The sequence below is a fragment of the Lepisosteus platostomus genome, chromosome 4, assembly GCF_059453375.1.
Source record: "Lepisosteus platostomus isolate fLepPlt1 chromosome 4, fLepPlt1.hap1, whole genome shotgun sequence".
Lineage (NCBI taxonomy): Eukaryota > Metazoa > Chordata > Actinopteri > Semionotiformes > Lepisosteidae > Lepisosteus > Lepisosteus platostomus.
In genome coordinates, this window is record NC_142614.1 from 31,377,912 (window position 1) to 31,390,377 (window position 12,466).

General features: G+C 38.0%; 1 protein-coding gene across 1 annotated transcript in view; it reads left to right on the forward strand.

The window, feature by feature from the left end:
* cntnap3 (contactin associated protein family member 3) overlaps positions 1–12,466 on the forward strand; it is a 370,114-nt gene that overhangs the window by 85,806 nt on the left and 271,842 nt on the right. Inside the window, exon 2 of the mRNA XM_088629389.1 lies at positions 4,491–4,601. Within this exon, the coding sequence (XP_088485515.1) occupies positions 4,491–4,601 (111 nt within the window). The remainder of the gene's footprint in view (positions 1–4,490; positions 4,602–12,466) is intronic.

Genomic DNA, 12,466 nt, shown 5'->3' on the forward strand with positions numbered 1-12,466 from the left:
AGTATAACTATGTTCATGCACAAACAGTAACATTACATTATTAGTTTGGGTGTCTCCTCTTGCCAGAAAGCTCTAAATTGCATTTTGAGTGCGATTTTTGACTTTTTTTAAATTACAACCCATAAATAAAGCTGATACTGTTTAGACTTTTAAGAAATTAGATTGCTCATAAATCTAATCACTTATTCTACATAAACACAGCGTAATTGCTCTCTGAAAATGCTCTTTTTCTTGTTTGTTTTGGAGACCTTGATCGAAACTGATTTGAGATGTCAGAACGGATTTTCTGTGTATTTCTGTGTGCGGATTTCCTACATTGCTTTGTTTGTCGTCATTTTAACTTTATATTTAGGCTCAGAATTCCGAACTATAAATCGTACACTAATTGCTAGCAGTAAATACTGATGTTTTGCTCCCTCTTACCACAAAAATATATATGTATTGTAGCTGGAATGAACTTTTTTTCATACGTGTCTCTACCTACTGCGACTCGAACACGGAATGGTTAAAGATGGCGACAAGTCAGGCACCCAGAGGTGGGGGGTGTGTCTTTCCACCTCCATAACTGAAATGCCAAATAGGAGTGGCGCAGCGCGGTTTTCATCACTCTCTGCGGGAGTGCTGGCTGTGACAAATTAAACCGGTTTCACAGGTTTTTTCAAAGTAGAAGGGGGCGAGTCTTCCAGCGATTGCAGATCACATCAGATTCCCTTCTCCCCACAGAAAGAAAGACAAATGTTTTCACTGCTTATTAGTCGCTATTCACTGCACGGCGAGCAGCTCCAATTTCAGGCGTAAGCGATAAATACTGTATATTTAGCTGAAAAGCTGTACAACGCAAGAATTTTGTTACCCTAGGAGGTTTCGTGAAAAAGCTAAAAAGCCAATTGCAATCGTTTTTATTTTTAAATACATTTTAGCAAAGTCATGTACCATAAAAGTGTGGTAATTAAAAACCATTAATACTTTCGCTTAGGTTTAAATAAAGTCGATGTTTTCTCTTCTGGCTAGACTTGACTATTTAGCCATGAGATATACAATAGATTGTCATTAAACAACCCTATGTTTATTAATCTTCCTTGTTATGCACAGTGGGAATGATAATGTTATGAGAATTAATTTAATCACAGAGTGCTCACAAGCTGATACACTGGATTCTCTCCAGACACAGCTGTATGAGCTCCACCAGTCAGGACAGGAGGCTTTACTGTACACAGAGAGGGGCGGGAGGGGGAAACAAGCTGCCCAGCCTTGTGGTTGAAGCTGATACCCTTGATTCTCTCCAAACACAGCTGTATGAGCTCCAACAGCCAGGACAGGAGGCTCTACTGTACACAGAGAGGGGCGGGAGGGGGGAACAAGCTGCCCAGCTGTGTGGAATGCTACAGAAACCTAAACAGACAATACACACTAGCCGAATATTTGACCAAGATATCCAGACACAGCTGGATGAGCTCCACCAGTCAGGACAGGCAAATAAGATACACTCTACAGACATTCACAACAGCGACATATCATAAAACATTTGCACATATTGTTAAATTATTACTTGTTTTTCAGGAAGTTAAAAAACACTTGAATTACTTATCCAGTCTCTCGAAATAAAATTATTTTTCAAGCAATGTAACTAACGTCGGGCAATGTGTTTTTTTTATCTAACATTGATATGTTAGATTTTATCTAGCCACATCTTAAATCTTGTCAGTCAGCTCTTTTTTCTCTATTTGAATTGTGGTGATTCAAATAACTTGGGATAACAAGTGGTCTCAAAGTCACCGAGCTCACAGAGCTTCAACAACAGATGACAACTTCCTTAGTCATTCCTTAGTCTTCCTTAAATTGTTAGACGGGGTGGGGGGCACTCGGTAATGTGAGTTATGGGAGTTAGATTATGAATGAATAAAAACATTTTATTAAAAACACGTTTGCGTTTGTTTGGGAGCTATATTATGTATTTTTCATATATAAGATATAATGATGTGTTCCTCCTTACACATTGCACGACTTTAAAAGCTATAAAAACAGGTTTTGATTTGTGTCTTTTTCACATTATCTGGCAAGCCTTGTTTTGTCAAAGAACCAGAGATCATCTCGCTTTCAAAGGACACCACAGGCTTTGAAAAGGCCGCAAATGTATTAGCAAGGGTTAATTGCACTATGGACCGCACAAAGAAATGTAAAATAGTCTTCTTTAGGTGTGAGGGCAGGAGTGGATCGCAGCAGGCATACACAGCAAATAACAGGAAAACAAAGAACAGGGCTGGTGAGACGAGTATCCAAACAGTGAGTGATCAGAAAAAGGAAACAATTGTTACACCTGCTTTTTCGACTCAATTTTTTTTTAACTTGCTAATGTTATGGAGGCAGAAAGATGCACCCCCCACCTCTGGGTGCCTGACTTGTCGCCATCTTTAACCATTCTGTGTTCGAGTCGCAGTAGGTAGAGACACGTTTTCAACCATGTCATTTTGTAAAAAAGGGAGATATGTGGACAAGTCAAAGCCCAAACGTCCACTGAAGGTTCACGTCTGGGGGGGTATATCTAGAAGAGGCCCGGGACCACTTCTTATTTTCAAAGGAATTATGGATCGCGAATTCTTCGAGGAAGTCGTGGTCACACAGCATGCCGCCCCATATATCAGGGAGCACTTTGGATCAAGGCACCGTCTCTTTCAAGACAACGATCTGAAACACACAGCAGCAAGGGTGGGGCTTATAGCAGAAGGAGTGAACTGGGTGAAAACTCCATTTAAATCCGATAGAGATGATTTGGCATTCGCTGAAAGACTATGTTCGGAAAACTGCTAAACCCAGCACAAAGTAAGAACTGATCAATGTGATCTACAATTTCTGGGAGGAAGAACTGACAGAAAAAAATTGCAACAATTAACAGGCTGTTTCGTGTTCTTCCTAGGATTGTTGAGCGGGGCGGGGGGAATTCGGGAATGTGAGTCTGATTAAGAATGAATAAAAGCATTTTATTAAAAATGCGTTTGCGTTTGTCTGGGTGCTGACAAAGTAAAAAACAATTACTTTTTGACAATGAAAAACTGTGTGTGTCTCTCTCTCTCTGCTGGCGTTTGTAATCGTTTTTATTTTTAAATACATTTGTTTTTCTTTTTAGGCATTATGTAAGATTTGAAAACTTAGTTGCAGTGTGGTGTTTTTCTGGATTGTCAGGACACAGGCCTTTGAGACGGGTTTATTATGTAGTGTGTTGTGTAGTTAGTGTTGTATCATTATTAATAAATCTTTGTTTAACCAAGTGTGCCTGATTTATTACTCTTTTCACCAAAGCTGTGCCAGAGAGCAAAGAACGCAGGTGATTCTTAACCCCCCCTCCCCCTCCCATTTGTTACATTATTATACAGTATTGTGATGTATTTTATTTGGAGTTGTGGTAGCAATGTGGTAACAACATCCTATCTCAACAGTGTAATCTTTGTATTTAATGAGATTGTATGTCACTAGTATTCATACTGTATTGGTTATCGCAGAAAAAAACCCTAATGGGTTAATAAACATTTAATACTTTAAAGATTTGTCTAACAGCCACACATAGCTGTGTTATTGTAAGGATTCACTGCACAGCAAATTGCAATATTAAGAATATTTTGTTAATAAATATATTGTTTTGATTAATCACTCCATGAAATTAATTGTTTTCTGAGAATTTCCATGAAGCATTAAAATCCCTATTAAAGGTCCCAATCAAGTTACAGACATGTCACATTTAAAAATAGTAGTTAGGCTTTGTATGTTTATATGTTCAGAGTTCTAGTCTGATGTTTAAAACAAATGTCATTAGGTTTGATGATGGCCTCATGCCGGGTGAAAGTGTAACTTACAGTTTGTCTATTGTTATACACATTATACATTATATATTTTGGTGTATAATAATAATATTTTATTATTGCAGATTCGCACTGCATTACTGGCTAAATATTAGATTTTTATCATAATCCTATTAAGTGCAATGATGTGTTTTAAAAGAGTAAATTCTCCTGTATAGTTTTAATTGAATCTATTGGAGAGTTATTGTCACCATACTTTTCTATGTGTTCCTTGTAATTTAAATGTCATGCATATTATTTCTCTAGGATGTAAGTTACTATTTGTTGTTGTTTTCTTCTTAATGCAATGGTGATGGTTTAATGTGAACATCATGTTGCAAATGTATGGATTCAAGCTGTAGCAGAGGATATGCAAGAGGAGTTGTAATGGCTAATAATTGGTCAATAACATTCCAGTTTTCCTTTGTTTAAAAAATACATGTACTCCATTCTGCTTTTGATTGTTAATATCACGCAATGGTTGGCATTAAGGTCACTTCTGTTTTTTCTCATTAAAGAATTACTTCAAGAAAGTAACTAATATAGGACCTCTAGGCTGAGTTTGATATTTTTCAGAGACTGTTATATGTTGTTGTTTTTAGCTATGAAGATAAGAAAGGGCTCATTATCTAATTGTGATTTTATCTCTTTTGCCAGAAAACTGTGAAGGCCAGCTGGTATCAGTATTGCCTCAGACCTCATTTAACTGCTCTTCCCAGTTATCTAATAGTCACAGCCCTGGCTTTGCTAAGTTGAACAGAAGAGATGGTAAGTTAAAAATGTAATGTTTTCTTAAAGATAGTCTTACTTAAGTTGAAATATGTAGATGTTAGTGTCTTTTATTAATTTTGTTGAAAGCATTTGAGAAACGTGTTGTCCATTTGATAATAATAATAATAATAATAATAATAATAATAATAATAATAATAATAATTAATTGCTTACACTTATGTAATGTTGCCATAGCCAAAATGTAAATGTAGTGGCTCTCTGAAGGCACCAGTTCTGTAGGGTTTGGGCATTTACTGGGACAATTATTAATTGTAGCAGTAAATCACAAAATTGATTCTTTTGATGGCTTTAGAATCCAACCATGCGATATAACTCAAACAACGCACGCACACAGGTACTAATACACGAGGATACATTTATTAATACATAGAATATGCATATAAACCTAACAGATCTTATCGAGAGGGTTATCAGAATACAAAAGGTATATATTCAGTCAGTTACAAAGTGTTACACATATCAAGAGGACATACGTTCAGTATATCATTCATTAAGACCGTTTCATAAATGAACTTGGTTATAACTTCTACATTAGATACTCAAAACAAGTACATAACTCTTAGGAATTAAATTGATATCAACTGGTTGGGATAACAATTGAATTCTCGAGCAGTAATGCATTGAAGTTGAATACTCATCCAATCTCTGGGGATTCAGATCTCCTGCGGGCACAAAGAAACAGTTGCAGGCTGTTGCTGTCCAATCCGCGCTCTCTGGCTCGGTGCCAGGCTGTGCTGTGCGGCTTGCGACGGTGCGCTGCAGATGCTCACTGACCGGCTAGTTAGTGTTGGCTTTAACTAGCACAGTTTGTGCACAGGAGAAAAGATGATTGTGGGTCCCAGCAAGTCAGGAAGAGGATCGGTTCGTTCCTGATGAAGAGCTAGTTCTGAATAGTGATTCAGCTGTCCACAGTTCCGACCTGTTCATGAGGCTTGCTGCTGGTGCTAACCTCGGGTGGATCCTCTGGTTACTCTCTGGCAACCTCCGCTCTCGACTCTTAGAACAAAGGAAAGTTCTGGCACTCGGACACACTGGCCGTTCCGTGGTTGTCCGGGCTGAGTCTCAGGATGGTCAGGAGGCGCTCTGCGAGAATGTCCTGCCCTTGGGAGCCTTCTGCTCCTGGGCTGTCCTGCCCTGGAATTCTCCTTTGAATTCCCTTTAGAAAAGTCTCAGAAGTCCACTCCAGAATCCTACTGAATCTCCCTTCTGAATCTCTCTGAATCTCTCAGGCTCTCTGTGTTGCCTGTTTTTACCTGGAGGAACTTCAGCTTGTTGATTGGCTGAAAGTTCCATGGGCATCAGAGTCCCACGTGGGTTACTCGGCCCTACCAGTCCCTGATTGCTTGATCAAGGTGAGATATGAGTCACTTACTCCTGACACTTAGGAATGCAGTCCAGATGTCCATCTGGCACTCCCTAGACAGATAGGCGCCAATGGATGACCATTGATCATGATAGCCAGGCTTAGCTAAGTGCATCCCCCTTTGGGAGCTGTCCTAGGAAACCTTAAATCAGCCTGCATGAATAGTTTCTCTGTGGCTGCACCACAGAGATGAACAGAGAAATGGGGCCTCATTTGGGAAGGCTCAGAACACTTAATTCTTTCTTATTAATAAGCCTCGCCGCTACACTTATATAGTGCTATTCTGGGCACTCCACTCATTTAAATGAGTTGTATATATAATATACAATACTAATGTGATACATGTATATAATATAAAACTAATGTAATATAATATGATATTTATGCATAATTTTGGTGTGTACTGAATTCCGTGGACTTGATGTAAGTTTTAGTCAGGTGATATCATGCTCTATAGAGCACATCTTTCATTATTTTCCAGCTAGTGGAAATGAGGACACAAATGTACTAGTGACCATTTTAAGATATTTGAAAAAAAACAAGTTTTACAGATAAACCATAAAGACAAAATAAATATATAAATCAAATAAAATTGTTATTCAAAACTATTTTATATGAAAGAATAATCATAATCATCATCTCAGTATAAGTAACATTTTAATACGTCAATATTTCAATAATATACTCTAAGCTGCACAAGTAGAATTTTTATGGCAATATAAAATACAATGTCCTCTGATTTTTTCATGCACCCAAATAAAATGAGAACAAAAATGCATTTAACAGAGTGACTTATGGTTTTGATAATGTGCCTTACTGAAATAAAATCTAAAAATGCTACTTCGTAGTGGAAAGGGGAAAGGGTGCAACAACACTCTTGATTCTTTAAACAAAAAAAAAACATGGAATTAATTTTAAAAGAACCTCTCAGTCTCACTTTCTCTTACTGTTAACCCCCTGGCTGTTTCCTTCCGTGACAAGTTTGCAGCTTGCTTATCCTGTCTCCTTCTAATTCTGGGACTTTCACTCTACACTGTGTACTGTCTATCTCCCTTTGCCAACTTCTTCACACACTTTCTGAAGGGAGTACATGTTTATGTACAGTAATATGCAGCTGGCAGTGATCACAGCAGTTAACAGTAACAGCTGTAACCACTCAGATAGCACGAGCTATGGCCTGGAATACTCCCTCAACTAAAATGGATCCTTGACCCATTTGGGCTTTGGCAAGAGAGGTGATCCCAGGCAGGAAGGCAGCATTGACAAGCACTTTCTGGCCTGTCCTGCGCCCTGTATAAGTGCCTGCAGGAAGAAATGTCACTGGGTCACACAATGTTTGGAATCCTTGAGCCAACTCAGTGGAGCTTGATTAGTAACCAGGGTAAATTGATGGCCCATCAGGTAGTATTGTAGGGCCTTAGTTTCCTTTTTAATCCTCAAGCTGTCTTTTTTGTGCTTAAGCAGTGCTTTCTTGGTGATATCTTACAGCAAGGGTAAGCTATTAGGCATTGGAACCCACTGCATTCTTGGACCACTCCCAGTCCTGTTCCATAGGCATCTGTCTGCAAGACAAAAGGTTTGAAAAATCACTATGTAGGTCCTTAATTGTCTGGAAGGTGACTTGATCACTGCTTTTTTCACTGGACAATATCCGGAGTACCCTTTTTGACTGGTTAGGGATGGGGTTATTCTTGATAAATTTGGTATGAACCTTTGATAATATGTGCAAAGCCAAGTTATTCAAGTATCTTGTCCAACTGAGGCATGAGTTATGCATCCAGCTTTGGCACTGAGGTGCTATTATGTGCTACACCTTTGTGATTTAGAATCTTCTATAAGTTCAATTTCAAGTTTATTTTCATATGCACCTGAGTGCAATTAAATGTTTACTTGCATGTTTTCCTCACATAACAAATGTCATAACAGATGACATAAAATATGACATACAGATGCAGCCATTTAAAACGCGTGGGGTATTTCACGGTACACCACGGTGGGCGTGTCGCATCAAAACGCAGTATCACGCAGTATCAGGCGGTGTAACGCGTCATTTGACGTCATACTGGAAAGTATCTGGAATCACCTTGTAAAACCGCCAGGAGGAGCCAATAAAGCTTAACCTCTCATGTACAGCATTTGAGCTTTTAAATTTAAACTGTGTATTACAGCATGTTAATCATCAGTCATTAAAAAGTTGGTATATTTTATGAAAGCAAGATTGCTCAGTTGGGCAAAAGTACACAACCTACCTTTATCATAAATATCATAAATATTTTAATTATGCAGAAATATTTTATGCATCAGAGCCTTTACTAATAGTATTAATAATGAATGACTTTGGACAAGCTGTAAACTCAAAGTATTACGCTGGTCCACATTCTTTCTAACCATCATTTTAAACGAAAAGACTTTTATTTTTTTCATTGACAAACACCACAGCATTTCGTTGATCTAACTAACAAGGACAGGACATTAGCTAGCCAACATGATGAAGGAATAAATTACTTTTTTTTGTTCATTTCTTTAGCACATTTGTACAAGCACTTGGAAACTGTCCAAGCCCTACTTTGTCAGGCATTTTCTTTTACTATAACGGACATACAAACTCCCTTGCTTTTAACAGAGCGTTTCATAATTTCTAACAACGGAAATTATTTAAATTGTGACACTTATCATTCAACCAGAGTTCAAAATATCACAAGGATCCTCAAGAGCACAACAAAGACTGTATTAAAAGATACTTGTATCAGATACATGAGAATCCAAGCTTTTTATCTATGCTTTCTTATCTACGCTAAGAAGTAGTCTTTAAAATTTATCACACAGTAAAAAGTCAAATTTCTGGGGCGTCCGTATAGCAGAGATTATGGTACCGCTTCAGAAGGGTGTCAGCCAGTCAGATTCCAGGACCGGAATTATCTGTTTTATAATCGAGAATATGTAATCATGTATCTAAATAAATTAATAATGATATTTATTTAAGGATCTAAATATCTAAATCTATGTATCTATATAGCTGGTAGTATTACTGTATTTCACTTTCTTTTTAAACACGTTTTGTTAAGACCCGAATCGCAGGTGGATTCTGTTTTTTGGTCTGTTATGGTCTGTAGCTCAAATCCTGCTTAACTAAAAATTTGACACAAGAAGAGTATTATTGGACAATGTTGTGAGGCTCTGGCAGAATTTCTCTGTAAACTGAAGAGTTATAGAGGAGACAGGTTGTGTATCTCTTCTTTTGACACTTGTAAAAAAAACATTCCAATGTTAATGCGACATGGAAGATAATGCGGTGTATTGGTCGTTAGTGAATAGATTTAATCATTTTATCTCTTTACTGTGCACATTTTAATCCGCTTAGTAATATATATTTGAATATTATATATATATTTATATTTGAATATTTATTTGGAATTTTACCACTAAAGGGACATTTTAGTAGCTAAGCATAAAACGCAGAGGAGCATAACAAAGGTCATAAAGGTCATAAATGATATTAATTTAGGAACATAAACATATTATGTAAACTGTATGTTGCTGTTATTGGTATTTTAAAGAAAAAATACACACCAATACTCAATTTCTCCCTAAACATTTTAAGCACCAAAGTCTTACATGTGGTTGACCTTCTGACCATATTACTGTTATATCTGTATTGCTGTTTCAGTGGGTGTTACATGTCTTGCCTCGGTGGCATCATGGCTTAAGTGACTGATTTACAGTACTGTATAGACGTGAGGTCGGGTGTTCAAATCCAGCGATCGCTATGAGTTTTCTTTTAACAGAAACACTTTTTTGAAAAACTAAAATAGCAAATATTATGGACACTACAGTATATTGACATTTTTTATATTTCAAAATAACACATGTTCATACTGTATGTACAGTACACAGCGGTACCGCAGGTTGAACTGTAGGGCGCAAATCCACCTGAGCCCAAAAGCCCAACATATTAATGTGCATTTGCCTGGTGCTGCGCGGTTTTCATCACTCTCTGCGGGAGTGCTGGCTGTGACTAATTAAACCGGTTTCACAGGTATTTTCAAAGTAGAAGGGGGCGAGTCTTCCAGCGAAAGACACCCCCCCCCCCCTCCAAAACCCCTTTTTTTTGCTTACAGTAGCAGTACTTAAGTAAGTACAGACTTACGGTAGTACTTCTCGCGTTAAGAAAGCTAGGTGTTAGCATTAACTATTAGTAATCAATAATATTAAATTTAGCACTGTAATAAATTGTGCTAATAATAAATTCTATTCTACTCTGAGAATGTAGGGGGGAGGAAGAATGCCCGTGGTCTTTTCACTGATAAACTTGTGTCAATTTTTTAAAGTCAATTGTGTGTCCATAATATTGCTATTTTGATATTGCTAATTGCTATTGCTACTGAGTGTAGCACAAACATTGTTTGTGAACAAACTGGTATTTTCAACCCCCAGCCACTGTTGTTTCATCAGTTGTTATCCTGTAAAGCACTTTGAGGAGCCACCTTTTAGGGCGCTATATAAAATAAAGTTTATTATTATTATTATTAATATTGATCATATTTTTCTTCCCAGAACTTATAAATTGTTGTTGTTATTGTTGTTGTTATCCTGTAAAGCACTTTGAAAAGCATACTGTCCAGCTTGTCAGGTGCATTCTCTTGCAAAATAATAAGTAGAGCTTTGGGGTTATTAGTGCTCCACTTACAGCAACCCAATGTAAATACATTTTGTCTCCAAATCCACCACCACTTGTATGAAACATAGCCCTGCCAAACGATGCAAATTCCGCTGCAATGGTTGTGTGCAGGAATTATTCAGTATGGCATCTCCATGTTCAAGTAAACACTGCTCTATGTGCAGATGCAAAAAGTTTTTTTTTTAAAAAGCCACCTTTAAAAGTTTATTATTATTGATATTGATGATGTTCTTCCTCCCAGGACTTGTAAAAGTGTTGTTGTTATTGTTGTTATCCCGTAAAGCACTTTGAGAAGCATACTGCACTTTGACAGGTAGTCTTATAATCACTTGTTGTTAGAATATCCCCCAAGAGGATCTTCCCCCCAAGAGGATATAGAGGATATCCCCCAAGAGGTATCCAGGTAACAGTGAAACGGGCGTACAGTCTGGGGAGATCCCCCATTTTCCATTTAAATAGTTCCCTGGTTCTGCACCCCTTGGTGTTTCTCTCTCTCTCTCTCTCTCTCTCTCGGGCCCGCACTCTTGGCAGGCTTATCTTGTGTCTCTCTCTCGTCTGGGCGCAGGAGTGCTGCTGGCGGGTGGTGACGGAGAACAAATAAAGCGCAGTTTTTAACTCCACAAGTTTCTCAACGATCCCAAATTCATTACATTGGTGTTAGAAGTGGGAGGATGGACAGTGAAGGGCCGATGATGTCGGACTCAGAGAACCACCGGTTCCCCCAGCCCCGGGGACTCTGGATGCTCACATTTATTTGAACATTTCCATCGATTGTACAAACACTGAAAAACTGTTCAATCCCTAGTTCGTCTGGCATTTTCTTTTACTATAACAGATATAAAAACTCCCTTGCTTTTAACAGAGCGTTTTTAATTAGTATTAAATAATTTCTAAAAACGAACATGATTTAAACTGCAATTTAAAGGACTTCTTCGAATGTATGTTAGGCAATCAGACTTCAGGACCAGAATTATCCCTTTTATAATGGGGAATATAGTGTAAAATCCTGGGTTCGGTAAAATGTTTCAGGCATTCATGTGAAGGACAACAGAGCTTTCACTGGCCGATTATCATTATTATCAATATTATTAATAATTATATTAATTAAAGGGTCTGAATATCTAAACATATGTATCTATATAGCAGGTAGTATCACTGTATTCCACATTCTTTGTAAACACGGAAAAAAAAGATTCGCAACGCGACGCTGTGTCACTGTGTAAAGAAAAACGGTTTGAACACCCTATATTGTAATAAGCTGCCTATTCCTAAGAATAGGAATGTTCCTGCTGTCAGAGGGGGTGGAAAGTGCCCGCGGTCATTTAATTAGTATTACAATTCACACTGATTCCCTTGCAAAAATATGGACATAAGAATATCCGTGCATGGTCAAACAATGGCATTAAGCACTTAAAATTATTATGGTTAATAATAGTAAACTGTAACATGCTGTAACAAGATTGGCTAAACTGGGAAGAAAATGCTTTCAGAGAAAATGTTTCAGGTGTGAAGAACATAGATCTCCAATGCAATTTCAACCAAACCTGTTCCCACATACCCTGCCCCCACTGACATTAGAGTATAAACAAAGCACTGAAATATTTCGAGCTAATGATTAGGTGTTTCCGTCAACACCTTCCAGCAGCACTCCCGTGCCCAGACGAGAGAGAGACACAAGACAAGCCTGCCAGCCCGAGAGGGAGCGAGAGAAACAACAAGGGGTGCGGAACCAGGGAACTATTTACATGGAAAACGGGCGATCTCCCCAGACTGTCCGCCCATTTCACTGTTACCTGGATA